Source organism: Strongylocentrotus purpuratus, unplaced genomic scaffold, assembly GCF_000002235.5.
Source record: "Strongylocentrotus purpuratus isolate Spur 01 unplaced genomic scaffold, Spur_5.0 spur5_contig_858, whole genome shotgun sequence".
In the NCBI taxonomy this organism is placed as follows: domain Eukaryota; kingdom Metazoa; phylum Echinodermata; class Echinoidea; order Camarodonta; family Strongylocentrotidae; genus Strongylocentrotus; species Strongylocentrotus purpuratus.
The window spans coordinates 2,817,828-2,839,911 of NW_022145566.1; the positions used below are offsets into that span (position 1 = coordinate 2,817,828).

Here is a 22,084-nt window from a genome sequence, read left to right on the forward strand (position 1 = left end):
TCCTTCTGTTCCACCCCTCCCTCCCGCCCCCTCCCCCTCCCCCTCCCGCGGCCCCCTCTCTCCCCCCCCCCCCTCCCCCCCCCCCCCCCTCTCTCTCTCTTTCGCTCTCTCTCTCTCTCTTTCTCTCTCTCTCTTTATTTTAAATGACAAAACAAAAACACAATGGAATTCGTGTTGAATTTCCAAAGACGATATGAAGTGACGAAACAAAAATGCATAAATGCACACAGTCTAAATAATTGCACCTTTTGTAAATTCCTGAGTGAAAAGAGATCCATCGATTTTTAACAGGTTGTGTAGATTCGGTGGCGAGGGTTGGAGGTCGTCCCTCTTTTTTCTATTTTCAGGTAGTTCAATACCCATGAAATTCCGAAACATGCACTTTTCACAGGGTTTGTAAATTCATTCCAATGAGTGTAAAAATTAATATCTTGTTTGTACGATATTTCATGGACATATTTTATATGTAATGATAAGGTTATTATAACTGTAATGATATATATATATATTTTCAGGTAGAATTATCAAGGGGAAGCTCTTCAAATACACAACCAAACAGAGCTATCAAAATACATTGTCCCTCTTTGTGAATGGTATGGCCCTACTCAATACACATTCCTTCATTCCTGGCATATTTTCTATCAACTTGTTTGATCCCCGTTGCGAACTGGTGATTGTTTGTGGCTGCAAAATTTATAAGCCCATTGTGATCGACATGCGTTTTGGAAGACCATTCACTGAAACCAATTTTCCGAAAAGAAAACACTTCTCACAGATTTTTCCTCAAATTTTCCTACCGGTGTAGAAGCATTTTACTGTTGTTCTACATATTCTGTCCTTTGTTTACCAATCATACTCATAGACCAGCAATCTACGTTTTCTGTCCGTGTGTGGAATTGAAGAGCGAATCGAGTGCAAGAGAAAATTGTCATGATGGAAACACCACTCGATGTGCTTTCTCGAGCGGCTACACTCGTTGAAACAGATCCAAAAGAAGGTGAGATTGATCAAAATTTTGTCAGACTATAAAATCTGATCGGAAATATTAATACGGAATAGTGATGTGTGACCCGTATCGTTTTGAGAGGTGGTTTCGGATATCATCACAGCGCAGTGGCAACCTGTTTGCACGTTACTTGCATTGCCTACCATAATCACACCAGTCGCTCATGTTTCGCCCTAGCGGCCGCGACGCGCGCAGTACTTACCGCATAGCTCTATCTCGTGTAGCCAAGCAGCAGAGCTTAGAGAGTGGTGCATGCACATATTTTCAACACTGCATACCTTTCTTTTGTGTTTGATGTTTTCACATAATTGAACCTTGAGATCACCGTTCAAATAAAGAATTACCAACCAACCCTTATATGCCATTATTACTTGCTTAGCTATTATTTTAGGACTTGAATGACACATGACTGATTATAGCCAGAGAGTGTCGGTGTGGTGCTGGTGAATGCTTCTCATTTCATGATTTTTGTGCAAATATTATCTTCACAATTCTTGCATTCAGTTTGATGTTGCATCACTGAGCATGCAAATATTTTTGTGTTAATATCACAAGTGTGCCCTAATCTGTCATGAAATTTACAATATTCTGCAGACCTGTGCAAATTTACTGTAATATATTTTCTGTCAATAAAAATATTAAAGTGTTTTTTGTTTTGTTTTTTGGGGTATTAATAATTATCTGCGTTTCATTCTTTTTGAGAATACTTACGCCTTTCACTTTTTTCTTTCATTTGGTATGTTATATAATTCATCAAGACAGTGCAGTATTTTTTAATTTGAATATTACTATAGGCCCCTTTCTCCTCTCATTCAAGACTAGTTACAAAATAAGTACCGCTAGTAGATATTTAATATGCATATATGCAGCGCTTAATTATAATATTCAGTAAAGAATAATAATGTTTATTACCAATATGCAATATACAGGAAATAATAAATGATTGATGATAATAATAACCCTACAATGATTATATAGAAAATGATAATAATATTAATAATAAAATAATGAGGATGTAATACTAATAAGAAAGTATAGGTATCCTGGTCTAGTGGCGATACATCACTGGACTGTGGATCACATTTGTTTGCGCTCTGAGTCCCGTGGCAGATATAGCACCAATGTCCTTTGGCAAGACAATGATCTACATTTGCCACTCTCCACCGAGGTGTTAAATGGGTACCCGATAGAATACATACATTAACAATTTGGTTATATTGGCAGCCTGTGTGCGCTTAAACTAAAAATGACTCCCTAGGGAGCAGAGTGTGTGCACTATCATGAGCTGATGAGCGATTGGATCCAATGACCGGGGTAATAATAATCACAATGTAAAGTGATCAGAAACATAGTAATAAGCACCATACAAATGTAACTATTATTTCTCTGTTACCTCAAGACCTTTTTGCGATCAACCTGCGGTAATATTGAACCATTGTTGAACCATTGTCCCTTACAATAGCTCATTTTACTGACTTTATCGTTGACAACACTTTATGAACAATGGCAAAAATATATGGATTTTAAAAGATCATTGGGTATGGAACAAAATTTGATGGATTCTAACCTTTTATTATACATGGATCATTAATTTTGGCAAGATTGTCCTGAACTGAAATACTGAATGAAGAATACTATAATCCAAATCAACAATGACATGCCTGACAAAATATATCAATCATGTCACTATCAGCCATTTGTATACATATTGGCCCATTTGATATCATTGTAGCTATAAATCCATTATCACATGATATACCGAGTCATGTGCTTTAAAACACCCCAGCAATTTTTGCACAAGTATTACTTTTCAGTGGTACGTACATGTATGTTGTATAGGCCGATATGTTTGTATTTTTATTCAAAATGCATAGTATGTGACTTTGATCAATATATACAGATGTGTCTTTGCCTTAGTCTTAGGGTGCGTTTGTGCTCACTTTTGAAGGTAGAATTCATGAGCGTTTTGAAACGCTCATCGTAAAGGCAGTTCCACGGGGTTACCGTTTATGCTTCCCTTCTCCAGGCGAATTCAGGCTCTGTATCTGGATTCGCAAACCTGCACTGCGCATGCTACATTGACCCCGGGAGGCCAGTTCAAGTTGGGGCGCCACTTTTTTGAAACTCATTCAATTCATCTTCCATTTCGGGTTCGGACCAAGCGAGGAGAAGGGCCCTCTTCGCTGTAGTTTGAGCCCATGACACTCATTTCAACTCAATGATATAAATATGGAAGAAGTACTTAGTATTAAGTTAACAGGTTACAAATGATCTTGCTCGGATGACTCTGCTCGTGCCTGTGCATGCCTTGAGAAGAAAACAAGCTTAATATATATATTGTGCACCGTATTAACGTGTTTACGAATGATTGTGCGTTTATGCTTCCCCAGAAACGCCGATCGAAAACGCACCTGTTTGTGAGTTTATGATCAGCGTCTATTGGCGTTTATACGAAAATGAGAAAGGATGCAACCGTGTTTTGAACTAAATGCCTCATTATGGCCTAAAAGCTGAGCTTAAACGTACCCTTAAAGAGTTTTCCCTGTGATGGATTTCTATGCTATTCATGTTTTTGAGTGGGGGAGGGGGGGGGGGGGGTTGTATGACAAGATAATGGATATCCTTCCAAATTTTTTCCTACCGGTTGAAAGGGAAATGCTGTCTTTTGATCGAGGTACATGTAATTAGAGAACGAGATGTGATTTATGGATAGAGTGATAAAAGTGCACATTATTATTTCTAAAAAATGTACGATAGTAGACACTCTCCTCTCCACGAATTTGAATGAACAAATGAAATTATATTATCAATTTCTGCAATATATGCACTTTGTAGCTGAAATTCTGCAAAGCTTGTTGTAGAATTGTATTCCAAGATTCATTTCAATTATAAATTAGTTCAGAACTAAAATGTCTAGTAAATTCATAAATATGGTTAAACAAATAGTTTTTCATCCCTCCCTTCGCTGGCTGCTAACAGGTTTTCCCACGAGTTAGCTTGTGAGCAATGTGATAAGAAATAACACCAATTGTTCACGTTGATTGGGAAAAAAACAAAAACAAGCTAGAAGAAAGATGTCAGCAATCATTGAAATTCAAGATGATCACATGACTAAAATGCAAAGAGTTGCAGCTTTTTTCTTCAGTAATTCACATTTTCTTCACACTATCCCTTTCCTGTTTCTGATAGACTGAGCACATTTCACTGAACTTGAACACGAGGAAAAACAATCTCTTTCGTCTGCCTTTCCTATCCAAATTTGAGCTGATGCCTTTTAGACTCCCCTCACAAGCACAGCCATATTGAAAAATCATCCAAGTTTGCGCCAACATTAACCATTTCCGCTGTAATTTTCGCTCCCGCAGACTTAAAGGAGATTGGTGGAATGAGATTTGCCTGCATTGCACCTTGAAGTTTTAGATACAATTGCAAATTACATTATGCTTGATGCGAGAATGAGCATACATGCCTGTGTATCTCCATTCCAAGAAACACTGTACTTAGTAATTTCACTTTCAGATTGCTAGAATTTATGTTTGTAGTGTAAAATGTGTATAATCTTGGATTACATGGAATATGCTTGATGCTGTTCGAAAAAGATAGTGCTAATGTTCTTACAACAGTTTGGTTTTGAATTGATTTCACAGAAAAGCTATTTTTGTAATGATTTTCTAAGAATCTTTCCAGTCAGGGAATCTTTCTTGTTAAAGCTGTGTAGTTTGACAATGATTACCGGTATCTATTGTTCAGATACATCCTCCAGCAGGCATGCATCCAATACATTCTGTAGGCTAGTACAAGCTCATTTTATTCAATTTACAAAAAGGGGACAAAGGTTTTATACGATATACATCGTAAAAAGGCTATGATATATACATTGATAGGAGTATTGCGGGGGAACACATTAGTTTTTTTCACACATTACTTTTTGCTCATGTGTATTGGTCACATGGCCAGTAACCCTTCAATTGCACTTGCGAATTATTCAATTAGCAATGGACTGCATATAGTGTGTGTGTACAGGGGAGATCCTGTTTAATCTATCATCAACTCGCCTGGGATTTCCAACCTAATGCGAACCAGTGACATTGACAGTGGGTTCATGAAAAAAAGCTGAGGGAAATTATTAGTAAAGGAAGGAAATGGCCACTTTGGAGGAGAGAGAGGAAGAGAGAGAGAGAGAGATGGAGAGGGAGAGAGAGAGAGAGAGAGAGGGGGAGAGAGAGAGAGAGAGGGAGATAGAGGGAGAGAGAGAGAGATAGAGGGAGAGAGATCATCTATTGAGAGAGAGAATGGAAATGAGAGAGGAAGGGAGAGAAACATAAGAGGGTGATGATGGTGGAGGCTTTAGTACTAATTAGATAAGGAAAAGAAAGGGAGGGTCAGAAAGGAAAAGGGAGAAATGATTAACGGAGACTTGGGAGAAGAGGAAATGCGACGTACTGGGTTTTGTTATGGGAGAGAGAGTTAAAAAGCGATCAGAGGACTGATATTGTGACAGAGAATTGGAAAGAAATTAGAGAATCAGAGCGGAATAAGAACAAAGAAAAGAGTCGAACAGGATGCGGACTGGGGGAAGATTAGACAGTAGTAATGATAAAAATGAGTTTCACATTGTGACCTTTACAAACGAAAGTTTTTTACGCGTAAATTAATTGGATTTTAAAACTTGAAGTGTTGTAGGCCTACATGTATATGCAGTTTTAACGAGCATCCATCTTGCCTCATTATCTGAAGTCTTGGATTATCAAGAATCTTTTAGATGTACTGCGGCTTTACTCTTGTAATTTTGTTACATTCACAATGTGTTATAGTCAAAACTTGTTTTGAAGCCTATCACCAAATGCACTTAGCATAAGATTATATTTGAAGACAGATAAAGTGTAGGATGACACCTTATTTTGTTGTGATATATTTTTTTTGGTGGGGGGGGGGGGGGAGGGGGGAGATAGAGGTTTTAACTTGTACATGTAGCTAAGGTATTTCTTTAGGGACGATTTGTTTGTCTTTCTAGAAATGTCTTTTAGACTACCGTAGTTCCTCACACTTTCCCAGAACTAATTGCTATCTGGTCTCATGTAATTTCTTGTGAATTACATGTAAAAGGGATTTTAATTATGTCAATTTGAACTCAAAATTACTTAACACCAGTACTTCTAAAAGCTCTGTATTTTTCAATATCTTATATTCTTATATTCACAAAATCCTTTGGGCTACAGGCAAGCCTTCCTCCTATAGCTAGGCCTGTAGGATAGAAAGTCCCTCATTTTTTGCAGCTGACTGGTTCAATTTTCTTTCCGAGAAAGGAGTGTCCAATCAGAAAATATGTTTTCTTGTTATGTTACTAATTTGTAAGCCTTTGCAAATTTCCTCAAGTTGACACAATTTTGTATATTTGCCCCCCAGGAGCTTCTAAGTTCTAGACTTGAACTACAAATTTGAGCTTGGACTAGCTGCTGCCTCCAGCATCAAAACCATTTGGAGGGAATTTGATGGAAATCTTTGGCCAAACAATATGGGGCTCGCTGAGAGAGGTCTTGGAATGTAAAGCAATATCCTCGATTTGAAAAACATGGGCAAATTTAAAGCTAACCGAGCCCATATATGTGGCCCCAAATATTTCACTGTTAACCTGGACATGTGAACCAAGGGAGCTTTGCAAAATCTACATCCTGTAGTCTAGCGGCATGACATTTAACACGTTTCCTTCGTGTAATTAATACTTTAATATGAAGGATGATGAAGCGTTCCATTGTGAAATCAATACATGGTTGATGTTATTATGTTACAATGTGTGTGAAAAATGAATTTTAATCATTTTGCAGTGTCTCACATTTTCTTGGTTTTGAGAAGTATGAAGATCATAGGATCCGTAGACTACTTTCTGTAAGACCTGAAGACATTTGATGATGTAGCGTTCCATTGTGAAATCAACACATACCGGTAGTTGATGTTATTATGTTACAATGTGTGTGAAAAATGAATTTTAAACATTTTGAAGTATCTCACATTTACTTGGGTTTTGAGAAGTACAGTATGAAGATCATAGGATCCCTAGACTACTTTCCGTAAGACTTGAAGACATTTGGGTTTGGTCTTCTCCCAGAGACCAGTGTGTGCTTACGCTTTTTTCCCCCGTTGAGCACGCCTGCCTGCCTGCCTGCCTATCGGGAAGTGCGCTTTCAACTTCCACCTTGTCAGCCCTCAAGCTGTTGTTAAGATCTGGTATCCAGGGATGTTGGGATGACCCCTGCATTCTTAGCATAGCTCAGATTGTCATTTGCATAGCTAGCTGGTGTTTGGACCTGGTTTCACTCAATACAGTCCTAGAGACAACTTCAATTTAGGTTATGTCTAGTGGAAAAGGGGTCAAGACCAAGACACTGATCTACATGTATAAGACCTGCTTGTGTGCAACTAATTCCCATCTCTAGTCTTGGTTGTTTTGGGTGTTGATTCCTCCCCAACTTTGCAAAACTTTCCAAAAAGTGTGACCGCTTTTATCACATTTTTCATCAAACACTTTTACCCAAATTTATTGCAGTTCCGTTTGCCTTAGCGCACACGGATGACGTAATCGACTACAGTGTACATATACATTCCGTCTTAACAGGATTGTAAAAAACAAGATGGACTTCAAATTCACCCTGAAACATGAAATATTCATCTATCTATTAGTGAGATTGGCTGCAAAATCCTTTTTTTTTTTAAAGTAGGCACATATTTCTCTCTCTCCACAAAATAAATAAACTAATATTTCATTTTTTCAAAAGCCAGTTTGAAGTCCTTCTTATGCCAGAGAGGGAGAACAGTTCCAGATACTGATGCTAGTTCAACTAGTAGTTCTTTTGTCTTGTGAAAACTGGTTCAATGTTGTCACTACACAGGGGGCCGGCCGGGTGGGAGCAGGCCAGGCAAGCAAGCAGTGGTATTTTGGGGTTGGTTACAATCCCTGGCATCTGTGGATTTCACTTCCCAGGCTTGCCATTTCATTGCTCTAGTCTGCATTAGAAGGCTGTGTAAATGAAGATTATGGTATGGCGTGGATTATTGCAACGCTTATGGATTCATATTGCATGTTTTAGCCTTTTCTTCATATTCCAAGTTAAGGGACAGTGCAGTGAGCAACCACAGTCAATTAAACCAAGTTTAAACAAAATCTAGGGGTGCTATAGAACTTCATTAGTATTAAACTGGAAAAAGTTTCTTAAAAAAATTGTAATCCACAATTGCAACTTGATGTGCTATATTGAACTGCATTTCCTGCCAATGTTTACAATTGAGTGTCAGCATCAGTGATCCTCTTGCTGTAACTTTTATCTCTGCAAGTCCCCACCATCATATTCCTTGCTGTAGAAGACTGGTTTGAACAACCAAGACTAACAAAACAAGTTGATGCCTATAAGAATTTTTTGTTCCATCGCTTGAACGAGATGCCAGCGGAAGACGCTAGCTCCTGATTGGATGATTAGTCCCGTGGTTTGTTAGACCGAAGAGGTGGTAGTAGAGCGGTGGTGGTGGTTGGATCAGAAGCTTGGAACCCAAACACAGACCAAATGAACGGCTGGGCTAGTCTAGGAGATGGTGATGGAATGATTGTGTGTGTTTGATTGAAGACTGACTTCCTGCGACCTGTTTCCTCTCAGTGGGAGTACTCTGCGGCTTCTTCCTGTAGTAATTCCTGCCGATTGCTGTAATCCCTGTTAATTGTGTCATCACTTCTTGGTTTGAATCGTCAAGACAACAATTGTTTAGACTATAAACCAAGACTTTTGTGTTCGCTTGGTTTGGTCGTCTGCCAGTCCTTGAGAAATTGATTACAGCTAGCTTCTGTGCAAGACCTTGACTCTGAACTGCTGGTCCCACATCAAGTTGTATATATATATTCCTTGAGTGACGAGATGGAAACAATGAGCTATGCACCGTTTTTGACATGCTTCAATGCTTTCCATCTTCCCTACTTGTCTCCTCCACCAGGTAGGTTAGCTAGGTGTGTTTGTTCAAACATTTTTTTCAATGTTTTTGTTTCTCGCTGTCTGATGTACATTGTAAATCAATACCATCTTCTGTTAGTACGACCCTCTCACTATCTTCTCCAGCAGTCCAGCTTCAATGTAAACAACTGTATTTTTAACTTTATTGTTTTTTATATTAATTGATTGTAATTCAAAGTTTGAATGCTCAATTTAAATGACCAGATAATATAATGATAGATATCTGGGGGCCAGTTTCTCTAAGCCGCCATACAGTATGTGCGTCAAAGTTGGCGGACATCCCTTAAAAATGCGTACACAGATTCTATAACGCATGATTCTATGGATTAGATGTCCAAGAAGTTAGACTTATGATTGTTTCAACCCCCCCCCCCTCCCCCGGAACAATACAGGTGTACATGTGTAATTGGATTCTAGAGCACATAATAAAATAGTACCGGTACAGCTATCATGCAGTTGTATTGGTGCAAATATTTTTAATGCAATTATATTCATAACTTTGAAGGATGGCTTCAGGGTTTTTAGATGTTTTATTCTACATCTGGAAGTCATTTGACAGATTAATTTTTCTCTACCTGACTTGCATGTATTTACCCTGTCATTCAGAATATATGTTGGAATATGAATAAGAGAATAAGTCAAAATTGCTAAGGAGGATAGAGACCAGGTTTTAAAATTTCAAATGTTCTCTGTGACATGTACTGAAATAATTATCCTAGTTCATACCCACTTTCAACGAATAATGTGTATATTTTTCATAACGCTATTTTATATTAACACAGAAAAAAACGATCATGAATTAAAAAAAAACACATAGCTACAGGAACTCATATTTAGAATTAAACATGGGTGAATTTTAAAGGAAATAGAAAATATTAGGATAATAATGAATCCGCATTAAGAAACAAAATGATAATTTAAATAAAAGCCAAGATTTAAGAATCAAGAATAAATAAAGCATGGTAGATGTTAGACTTAAATTATCCCTTCCATAACTGTTTGTCATAAGATACAATAAGTCAGATAACAGTATTTTTACAACAGCGTATCGGCATGCAGGCTTTACTCGTATACAGTGTAGATATGTGCACAGCTTCCTACATATTCACCGTTGCCACCAGCTTGGAGACAAGATGCATAAATTAGCTTTTTTTTCTCCATGATTGAAAAGATGACTCATTTTTCTCCGCGTCGTCGTCGGTTTGTCTGCCTTCCCGGCATGTTCCTCATCAGATGGCGAGGTGGAACAAGATACGAGAGAAAAGAGATTCATAATTGATGCATACCGATGCGGGCTGCGAGTGGATGCCAGCAGTGTGTGTGGGTGTGTGTAAAGGCGCGTGTGTGTGCTGTATAGTGCGATGTACCAAAGAGATACCAGCATAGGATGTTATAAAGATCAACGTTTTAACACTCCTTTAATTAATTTATGCATGTTCCTCATCAGATTGGTGAGGTAGAACAAGAAACGAGAGAAAAGAGATTCATCATTGATGCATACCAATGCTCAGGCTGCGCAGAGTCATCATAGATGCCAGCCATGTGTGTGTGTGTTGTATAGTGTGACGTACACACAATAGGATATTATGAATTGACAAGGAATAAAGAACAACATTTTAACACTCCATTAATTAATTTATGCATGTCCCTCATCAGATTCAGATGGACCTGTGGAACAAGATACAAGAGAAAAGAGATTCATAATTGATGCATACCGATGCGGAGGCTTCGGAGAGTGGACGCCAGCAATGTGTGTGTGTGTTTGTGTGTGTGTCGTAAGGGTGTGTGTGCTGTATAGTGTGATCGTACCAAAGAGATACCAGCATAGGATGTTATGAATTGACAAGGAATAAAGAACAACATTTTAACACTCCCTAATTAATTTATGCATGTTCAGAACAAGATACATGCACGAGAGAAAAGAGATTCATAATTGATGCATACCGATGCGGAGGCTGCGGACAGTGGATGATCATAGATGCCAGCAATGTTTGTGTGTGACTGTGTATATGTTGTATAGTGTGACGTACAGTAAATAGGATGTTATGAATTGACAAGGAATACATTTTAATTCATGCATGTGGGTGATAGCATTATGAAATAAGCAGCATTTCTACATTATTATTACCTGAACACCATTACCTTTTTCATTATGAATAGAACATTGAGAATGACAAAATCATTGCTTTTGTAGATCAGAAGCAACTGCCAATACCCTGCAATAAATGCAAATGGTATGATTAATATTGATTGATCTATCGTCTGTTTAGAGATACATAAGGGCGTTATCTCTACCGGTATGTCCTATGTAAAATGCTAATCACATTTTGGGCTCTCTAGTCTCTGCAGACAATATCTGTAAGTACGGTACATAGTGGTGCTTGAAGAAATATGGCTTGTTCTAAAAGGGGGAGCATACATTTTCTGCATTTTAGGTCTTGCAGATTTATGAATACATATATACAGCACATTTTGTTTGAAACCTTGGAATAGAGCCAGAAGGTGTTAATGACATGTACTTGTATGTTGGGCGTAGATGTACAGTATGCCCTTTTGACTCTCGGCAGACAATACAGCAGTAGCGTTTGTACAGCTAGACTACATGTATATGTGGTTTTTGTATGGTGTTGAGATGACATGACTGTCATAGTAAGCTCGTGAGTCATACATGAATTAAATACCTTGGCTTTAGGTTGCATACATGCATGTGTACATGTAAATTAGTCTGGTATACACAGTCACAGACTCATTTTCTTTGTGTATAAAATGGAACAGCCTATATGTTGTAAGCCCCCCCCCCCCCTAAACATAAGAGAGACGGAGAGGGGAGAGAGAGAGAGGGGTGGGGGGTAAGTAGTGGGGGGGGGGGACGAGAGAGAGAGAGAGAGAGGATATGGGGGGGGGGGGGGGGGTGGAGAGACAGAGAGAGAGGGGGTGGGAGGGGGGGGGGACGAGAGAGAGAAGTTGACTTACCTACATTGGTTTGAGCTGATGTTCCCTTAAAGTGGTGTTTGCGGTTCACTTTAACTCAATTTTGTCTGATTTCGTTCAAACTTTCACCAGTCTGCCTCTATGATTTTCTGCTATCCTTTAGAGTAGTTTACTACCAAGGTTGGATTTCCCTCTACTGCCTACTAGTCCAGGGTAACCTCCAGAAGATACCCTTTGTTTCCCCTTGCCCCCCCCCCCCCCCCCCCCCCCCCCCATCGCCAAAAAAGGGATTTCAACTAGGAATCCCAGTTGAGGCTGTCCATTTATTTCTCCTTTGTTTGTAGAATCTTTCCTAATTTGTGCAAAGTTAATATTTTTGTTTTTTATGATATTCACCTTTTCTACTTTGGATGCATTCCAAAATGTGGGAAGAAAAAGCAACATCTACATGTTGTTAGCTCTGTCCAATTTCCTTCTTTCAAAAGCACAGGAAATTCAGCCTGACAGAAACAAGAAGTTTAATCAAGTAATATGCCATGTTTGATGTTACCTTCATCTAAATCAAGTTTCTTTGGAGGTTCACTTTCCAAGACATCTGGTACTTCCGATGGAAAAAAGAGAGTTTACAAAGTTAATTAATAACGGGAAACTGGTTAATGAATTGCATGATCTACATTAAAGGTTAAAGATAAAGGTTGCTAATGATTTATTGGGAGGGGATATTTCCAATTTACTGTTTTTATTTTTTCTTAGCTTTGTTTTCATGAGGCTATGAATTGACTTATTCTACTTGTGCTATTAAACTCATCTTTTGTATTTCGTCTGTTCCTTCTTTCGTTCTTACCTCTTTTTGTTTACCTCTCAATTGACATGATTTGTTTCTCTCTCCGTCACTTTTGTAAAGCTATTTATTGCCCCCTGTCCTTCTATTTATTACTGTCTCCTTCCTGTATATTTTCCTCTACCATTTTACATGACTGTATTTTAGTGACTTTTTTGAGTTTTTTCCTTGATTAAAGATGAAGTTGAGTTCTGGTCATGCGATTGCATTGTGAAAGAAATGATGTGGAACTGACCAGAAAAGGTTGATCATCTAGCATATAAGAATTTGTGTGTATTGCAAGGTTCTGGAATCATCAAAATGATAAGAAATTTGGCCAAGTCTTGGTAAAGTTACAAACACTTGCACAGAAAGATGTATATGGGACTACACGAACACGTGGCGTAAAAAGCCGGCCCCCGATTTTTACGATGTTACATGCATATTTAGAATATGAAGGCATTTGAAGAGCCATGCTTTTCAGGAAACATGTCTTAACTGATGTTCTTCCACACTTGCATAATAAGAATGAGTAATGCTCACAAATTATTTTTCACCTCTTCCCAGAACTCAACCTTCTCTTTAAAGCTCTTTATCTACCCTTTCTCCTACCTTTGATAATTGAATTTCTCTTGCCCCGTCTCTTCTGTGTATCTAGCTCTTTTATGGTGGCTCTCCACTTCAATCTGTAGAAACTCTTAAAGATTTCTTTCCTTTTTCAAATTCATTTGCTTTCCATTTGTTCATTCTTTTTCTCATCTCTTGTCCGGAAGAACAGTCAAGTTGAATTTGATTTGATGCTTTAATGTTTCCACTCCTGGAAATAGAGGTAATTTAGGTGCAGGCTTGGATTGGGATAGAATCAAACACAAATTGGCAGGAAATACATCTGTTTTATGATGATTATGACTAAGTCCAGTACAAGCAAAAAAGGGGGTTAAAAGTAGCCGTGATACATGCACTTTCCGACACGGAAATATCGCTCATCCCATATTTAGAATACCATATGTAAAAAGAATGTTATATCATTTTATTGGGATTATTCAAAAGGGCTGCCCCTGAAGTTGTTTCCCATTATCTTCTTGTTTAATAAGAAGAGATGACAGGAGGTGTATATCTAGAAACTGAGCGACAAATTCCCAGTTGATCTGAAGACGAGAATAAGAATGAAAATAGAATGGTATACCTCCTGTCTGTAATTGATTTTCTCCTTATATAAATCATATTTGTTCCCTTTCTGATTAAAATTAGTTTGACAAATCATGCAAGTGTCCTATTTTTATGAACTCAATTCGAACATGTGATACAAGTAACCCGAGTGTCACATGAGCCTTATTGTTTTAAGCAAAGTAGTATCTCTTTGTTTTAAGCTATAGGTACAAGTATGTGAAGTATATAATGTCACATTCTTTTAATGAATTTATTTTATATGAGGAAGTGATTATTAAATGTGAATAGATTTAAATCTTAGTTGTATCATTATTACTGGATAATTATTTTCATTGTCTTTTGCCTTCTTGAATTAACAAGTATGTATGTACATGTATGACCTTCCCATATCTTGTTGAGACTGTAGTACAAAAGAGGTGTATGGGGTGTTTGCAAATGTGATGTTTTACAAACAATTCTTTAATCATAATTTATATTCATTTTGTGCATTGTCATGCAACAGTATGGCATATTTACAATGAGTTAGGGCCTACAGCAATTACATGATGTACAGTAGTCAATAATTCGAAACTGTATATGTGGCCTGTGTGGGTGTTTCAAATTCCATTAGATCAAACTATTTGAAGAATTTCAAATTGAATTGCAAAGCCAAGAATTAAAATGATTGCTACTAGCATATCTAACTCAAATTTCCTGATTTCAAAGAACACATGCAATGCTTTCCATTGTTATGTACATGTATGGAAGCGTTGGAAAATTGCTTAGTGTGTCAATGTCGTATTTTGCAAAGTTCAGGAAAAAAGTCTTTTATTTCAATTGTAGGAAGCTGTATATGAGTAAATAATACCTTTTTCATATTTTACATGGTGTGTAGCATACTTTTGAAATACAACCTTGCTTTAGTTCGAGTCATCTTATCTCCTATGCTATAGATATGCTTGCTCGTTTATGGATCTCTGGTTCATTTTCATTGTCTGTAAATCAATATCGCGAGTCATTAAGAATTCCTGGCATACCAGCCTTCCCAACAAAGGGAATAAAATACATAGAAGAGGTGAACAAAAATACCGAGGCTATTGTCAGTTCTGTTGACAATAGGGCTGGGTCCTCTGTATGTAGTAAGGATTCCATAACGCACAAAAATTAAGCCAAGAATGTATTCTTCATATATCACTGTGTATGTTATAGTTCAGAATTCTTTCACAGTATTAATGATCCCTTTTCCTGTTTGTTTTCCTCAAACTACTTTGTAGTTTCCAAAGGAAATAGCGTAAAGTTTATGTTGAAGTATATGAATTAATGTCCTTATGGCTCTAAACAGATGCAACAGTTATTATTTTGTAACACAAGATAAGTTGTAGCTTCTTTGTAGTAAATAGTACACATAATGATCAAGTTTATCCATTGAAAAGATTGACAAAAGTTGTGAAAATGCATCACATAATAAAAAAGGGCCTGCAGCATTAACTTGGAAATTGTCAGATAAGAAAAAAAAAAAGAAAGGGAAAGAAAGTTGAACTGTTTTGTCAGTGGCTGTCCCCCTGTCTGTTCCTGTCGCGGAGAAGAAAATTAAATCAATCCCTAGGCTCCATTCTCTACATAGTCTGCATAGCTGAGGCCTGTTGATAGCGTGGGAAAGTGGCTGACCAGCTTTGCCTACAGAGCGTTTGCTTGCACGCATGCACAAAGATGGAAAAAAGGAAAGAAGGCCTGTCCTCATCAGCTCAAGATTGCCAAATATCCCGCTATTTCAACTATCTCGATCGCAAATTATCCAGCTAATTTGTGTCTTCATCAGCCCGAAGTTGCAATTAGCAGGATATATTGTCGGGATAATCAGCCCAAGATATCTTGGGATAGTTTGCAAAATATCCCACTATTTGGCAAAATATCCCGCTATTGGTCCGGTGCGGCTTCACCAGCCCGAAGACTCGCACTATGCACGAACGCTAAGCGAAATATCTCGAGCTAATTTCTCAAGGTCGAGTTTCAAGTTTCGAGGTCGAATCTCGAGCTGATGAAGACGTGATTTGTAACTTCAGGATTATTTCCCAAATCAGAAATAGCGGGCTATTTGGCAAATCTCGAGCTGATGAGGACACACCTAGAGAGAAGAAATCAAAGAAAAAAAAGGAAAGTCCTTAAAAAAAGGTTAGAGACGGGAGACATTTTTGTTTGTATCCCAGGGAGAATGTTGCCTAATGCTGTCAAAAAGAATGAAGGAAGTGCACAGGCGACACTACGACTAATAAACATCACATTTTATTGTCATAATTCATGAGATTTATCATTTTGGGAAATGTGTTCTCTTTGTGCTTCCTGGGAGAGCTTGGATATAAGTTGGTATAAAAATCATGAAATATTATTTGTACTTTTAAGAAAGTCTGTAAACAATGCTTATATCTTGTGCTATTGAAAAAGTGGAACATATTATTTTGCACTATAAAAAGGGCATTGAAGCAGCTACATCTTAAATTTCATCTTACAGTGTATTTTTTCAGAAATTAACTCAATTTATTTTTTACTTTTTCTCATCCTAATGTACTAATACACCCAGTCCCCTTGGTAGGTACATACATGTACATGCAGGGGCCACCATGATAAAATTGTAGTCTGTACAAAAAGTATATTGGGATGATCTTATCATATGAATGGGAGGGAGACTGGACAGACAAGTTGACCTTTTTTATGATGTCACGTTGAGGTCAAGTATCTGATGTCAAACAGAACCATTGTGTACAAAGCAATGAGTCACATGTATTCAAGTTGTATGGTCAAGAGGAGATTTTTAGAACAATGGTCAATAAGTTCAATTCTGAATCTTTTTTAATGATTAATACTTAAAAATAAGCCTCAAGTACACATGTGCTTCCATATTTGATGCGGTACCCTCACATTTGTAGGCGTTTGTTGCGTTCAAAATGCTTTCCTTGGTATGATACTGTAGCATTATGCAGGTACTGTAAAAATTGAGTCTTGCAGGAGAGTATGATGTCAATGAGTCAATCATAAATTTCCATCATAAATTTCATTATTGCCATAAATTTTCTTCTTTAATTAAAGATGTTGTGCGCACTTCTGGACGTGTGACAGAAAGTGCTTTTGCGATGTTCAAGATATTGGTCTTGGGCAGTGTTTGTAATGTATCATCAGTTGCTCATGTCCTGTGATACATTTATCATCTTCATCAATCTAATAGTTATAATCGGTAACTCATTTATCTCTTTCTGTTATTTACAGGTGACATGGGGTACGCCATGGGTGGACGATCGGAATCGCCGAAGGAGCTACCGTCACGCACCAACCGGCAGCGGCGGAGCGTAGAGAGACGGGAAGGTCCTCTCGTGATGAGATGCGGCGACGGTGGTGATCACAATCACAAGGCTACAAGCACGGCAGCGACATCAACAAGGTGTGCCAGCACGCAGACGTGAGTGTCTTGCTTTGCTTTGCATACCGGTATCTCACATCATAACAGGAAATGATCCCCTCTTCCTCCCGTTCAAAAATAAACAAACAACAAACAACAAAATAGAGGCCCTGTTTATAGCACACCTATGGTCAAAAAATTCTGACTATGCAGACATTTTGTCTTCATCATTTCTTTTTTTATTTACATTTTATTTGGTCTTCTTCTTCTCCTTCTCCCCCCCCCCCCCCCTCTCTCTCTCTCTCTCTCTCTCTCTCTCTCTCTGTCTCTCTCTTTCTATTTCTATTTCTATCTATCTATCTTTAATTTTAGTTTAGATGTATACATGATATCAAAATATATCAAGATCCTTTTGCATGTATGAGATATGATCAATATTGGCAATCCCAAACTACCCCAAGTGATTGTTTCTTGTATCGTGTCAGTGTTTTTCTTTATTTTGTAAATTTTGCTCAGCATAAGCACTTCCACATTGCACGAAGAAATGGTAAAGTTTGTGCTACATGTAGTAGTAGAAATTATGTCTACGTGTGAAACTGTAAGCATGCAAATCATGAACCCGGTAGAAGCTCGTTTGGATTTTAATTTTCTTTTTCTTTTTCTGGCAGAATTGTACACTCTGACCCTCAGAAAAGATAAGAATCAAATGGTTGAAATATTATTTGCTCAGTGCCATGGATAAGCCACATTCCTGGCATATGTGAGTTGATAGTGTCTGCTTCAATCCATAGGCCCATTCATATTGTAAACTTAATCTTTTTTCGTTCAGAGGACATTGAGTCGGACTATTGGTCGATTTGGTGATGAAACATATTATGAAATGGAAGCATTTGTGATGAAAAGGAATATAAACAAAAATTAAATCAACACTTTCTTTCCACAAGTTCACAATGTAAATACAGTGTAGAGTTTATATGTATATGTACGATGTACATGTATATACTATAAAGGAATTGTAGTTGTTGAAAAATGTTTGAATACAGAATTTAACTGCATGATATTGACTGAATTAGTTTTCCGGTGTGCATGAGCTTGAGTTTAAAGTCACATTTGTTTGAGCTTGGCTGGCCTGTCATAGTACAAACTTTTGCATGTGATCTTCTGCCTATAAAAATGTATGATATCTTTCTGTTTCAATTTAATTGATCATGCACAGAGTTGGAATGTATTTGCAGATCCGTTGCACTTCATGCCCTACCTACGCTAGAGTAATAAAAAAAAGAGTAGATTGTGGGTGGTGGCTGGTGAAAGGGCGGTGGACAAAATTTGTAAAATGGTGAACTTTTTTGTCCTAAGGGTCTGGACGTGCTGGTCAACAATGGGGGCCATAGCTTGACCAGAGAGATTGACTGGTTCTTAATTTCTCAAATGTATGGCATTCTTTTACTGGAGGTCTTTTGTTAACGGAATGTCCTTTTGGGTAGAATTGACCTACCAGTAATACAATGAGAACAACTCCCACATGCAATGTACAAGAATGGCCACACAGTGTGTGCATTACTATTTCATAGCATGAACTTTCTTTTGATGCAATATGATATGGTCTTCACTCTTTAAGTAGTTTCCTACCTGTATATGTACTGTAGGTAAATATAATTGAAATGGTAGCATATACTAATTAATGCATGAAACATAACAAATGGACTCTCATATTCATCATCAGTCACCTCCAGTCAAAATAAAAAGGGGGAAAAATGAACCATTTGTCTTTAGAATAATTGTTTCCATTCAAAAGTTTTATTGGACGTACCGGTACATGTAACAGGAATGGAGTTCTTTCAAAGCTTGCCATAATGGTTGGAGATATTCACTACTGACTGATGGTATGCGCGATAGCTCAGTTGGTAGAGCAGTGGTCTCTAGCTAATCCGGTGACCCAGGTTTGAAACCAAGGCGATATGCTTGTGCCCTTTGGAAAGGCATTAATCCTCATTACCAGTCTTTCGATGAGGACCTAAAGCCGTCACCCCTCTGGTTGCTTACTAACAAGCACTTATACTTTCTTAGCAGTCAGGTAAAATAACCACCACTACACAGTAAGCAGAGTTCATCAGAGGTAAAAAAAACAGGTTCCATCATACATGTAAACACCAATAAGTCTTTTCATATGATTTGAAAGCAATGTAAGGCACTCCATGATCATTCATTATTGTTCTTTTTGTCTCTTTCAATCTGTTTGTAGATTAATCACCAGTGAGATGGTAGGGATCCCTGAGATCAACCCAGACCTTCCTATTCCAAGCAGCTCTGGTCTCATGTCACAGGAAACCCTTCACAAGAGACCCTCAGCGACCATCCCCCCACCACCGCACCCCTCCCTTAGACACCGTAACATGCCCCAGCAGCTTCTACGCCCCTCGGTCATCACCTGCGCCCCTGCACCCCTCCTGCGAGAACCCAACAGGACCGATGGAGGACCGGTAGCTATGGTTCCAGGCGCTGGGGCGGGGCTTGGTCCAGTACCCCCGTATCTCAACGGAAGGGCGAGTAGCGCAGAGAGGTGGTCAGCTAAGATGCCTCAGAATCACTTACCTTTACAACCACAGAATGCAGGTGAGAAGAGAACTTGTTTGTGTGTGCGTGCGGTCTCCAATTGTTTGATCTGAAATGATGTCTTAAGAGCTTCAAATAGCAGTTTAAAGGAAAGAACTGTAAGTTTAATTTAGAGATTGATGTGATTCATGTAGCAGTCTGAAGAGTATTGGTGTGCAAATTGATCAGAAGAAATATCCACCATTCCTCAAAAACATGAGGCGAATACCATAATACCACAAAGGAAATAATGATCTCTTCATGGACTAGGAAAAGATTAATGTAAGTTGTCAGCTGTTAGCAGTGGTAATCATCTTTTAGTAGACATATAGAATTCCATAATTAATCTCGGAATCTGTGAGTGAAAGAATAGTACTCTACATGCACTAGCATATCTTATACCATTAACCATTTGCATGTTTCCTTTGCAGATATAGATCCTGACATTGAAGAGCATTTCAGAAGAAGCTTGGGCCAAAACTACCGTGAGGCCTACTCCAGTCCCCCACCCACAGCTACCAGTCCACCTGCAGCCCCCTCCCCCACCCTCAGACAATCCTCATCACCTAAAGAAGTCAACATCACAGGGTCTGTCGACGATCACTTCGCCAAGGCTCTCGGAGACAAGTGGTCCCAGATCAAGGACGTCATTGAGCCAGTGTCGAACAGAACATCGCCCTCTGTGTCCCCTTCCCTAGCCCTGTCGTCATCGCCCGTCGTACAGCAGCAACAAGCTTCGGTGGCTTCATGAACCATGGAAAGGTGAATACCATCAGGGAACAACGTACGAGTCATTGCTGAGATGTGAGGTTGTACTCGGACAATCATCTCCATTGTGCAAAGGAGATTTCGACTCGCCGGTTCTGAAATGTTCCAAGGCCCTGAAATGTTACAAGTGTGCACACCAAGTACCTTTCTTGATGTCATGTTAAAACAGTCATCTGAGCTACAGACTTTCTGACCCATTCAAGTATATTCATCTATTTTGCCAGTAATTCTTGCTTCTGAGGAGTCAGCATATCCGATTTACCAGTCATCCAATACAGTTTGAGCACAAGAAGAGCCAGTTTAGTTGTAATTATTGTATAGCAATATGATGGGACTGGGGTCCAAGAAAAGTGAGTATTGGGTGGAGTAGTTTGCTATATATACATATGAGTAATTGAGAGACTGGGAAATATTGTAGGTATAGTGGCATACACATTATACCAGTGGTAAAAGAATCAAGTATAATGTGTCAAGCAATTTAAAGAAGACAATCGACATGCTTTGTCAAGACATGCAGTCATCTCAGTTTGATAATTTTCAGAGTTTGATAAAAGTTTGGACGGATGAGATCTTAGGCCAGTAAATTTGCAGTCTACTAAGGGCAATCAGAATCCCTAGTAATTGCAAGGCTGCACACTTCTTAACCAAGAGCTTTATCCTGGGAAAAAAGAAAACCTATAAGATAACTGAAATATGGTGTGCTATGTTTAAATTGATACCCCTGCTTGTACGATGTATCATGTATTTGCTACGTCTTTTTTCTTTAGTCATCTGTTTTGTAATTGTAGAGTGTAATCCAATTGGAGGAAGATGTTGTCATACTTGTACATGTGGATGTAGATAAATCATGGATACTGAAGGAAAAATCAGACAAAGGGCTTTGTTTCTTCACGCCCCTTCATGGACCCTCCTCGTTGCTAATGCGATTGGGAAACGGGCGTCTCCGAAAATGAAATGACAGGACACACAATACAATGAACAGTGTGTTTCTTTTAATGAGTATTGTAAAAGGGATAAATGAGGAGAGGGGGGGGGGGGGGGGGGGGGGGGGGGGGGGGAAGAGAATCATAGAAAGATGGAGAGAGAAAGAAGACAATGGAAGAGGACGGGTGAAAAGAAAAAGAGAGTGTGACAGAGAGAGAGAGTGAAAGATTGAGAGAGAGAGAGAGAGAGGTTGAGAAGAGAGAGAGAGAGAGAGACAGAGAGAGAGAGAGAGAGAGAGAGAGAGAGAGAGAGACAGAGAGGAGCAGGTGTGTGGCTATGGAAATTTGGCAGGTAGCCAGGTAGCCTTAGCTTTTGTGTTCAGTTGATGACTGCAGATCTATTAATCTGATTTGCATGTTACAAGTATTTTGATGTAAATGGCCCCCCATGGAGCCTAGTAACGTCAGATGGGAGACAATAGGAGGTCAGGATGGATAGAGAGACTGTGA

The 22,084-nt window shown here is 38.6% G+C and overlaps 1 protein-coding gene across 2 annotated transcripts; it reads left to right on the top strand.

Moving 5' to 3' along the window:
* Window positions 1-618: 618 nt before the first annotated feature.
* LOC583746 (transcription cofactor vestigial-like protein 4) lies at window positions 619-21,520 on the top strand. 2 transcript variants are annotated; one of them, XM_011672408.2, is made up of 4 exons: window positions 619-997; window positions 17,162-17,333; window positions 19,534-19,904; window positions 20,315-21,520. In XM_011672408.2, the coding sequence occupies exons 1-4, from the start codon at window positions 931-933 to the stop codon at window positions 20,632-20,634; spliced, it is 930 nt and encodes a 309-aa protein (XP_011670710.1). In that variant the 5' UTR covers window positions 619-930; the 3' UTR covers window positions 20,635-21,520. The 2 variants fall into 2 exon arrangements, with proteins under 2 accessions (XP_011670710.1, XP_788734.3); XM_783641.5 differs by having other exon boundaries at window positions 625-997; window positions 17,162-17,351.
* The last annotated feature ends 564 nt before the right edge of the window (window positions 21,521-22,084 follow it).

Bases quoted from the DNA above. Each gene is read 5' to 3' on its own strand.
- LOC583746 (XM_783641.5), top strand. From the start codon at position 931: ATGATGGAAACACCACTCGATGTGCTTTCTCGAGCGGCTACACTCGTT. The intron at 998-17,161 runs GTGAGATTGATC...TGTTATTTACAG, and splicing joins TGAAACAGATCCAAAAGAAG to GTGACATGGGGTACGCCATG. The intron at 19,905-20,314 runs GTGAGAAGAGAA...TTTCCTTTGCAG, and splicing joins TTTACAACCACAGAATGCAG to ATATAGATCCTGACATTGAA.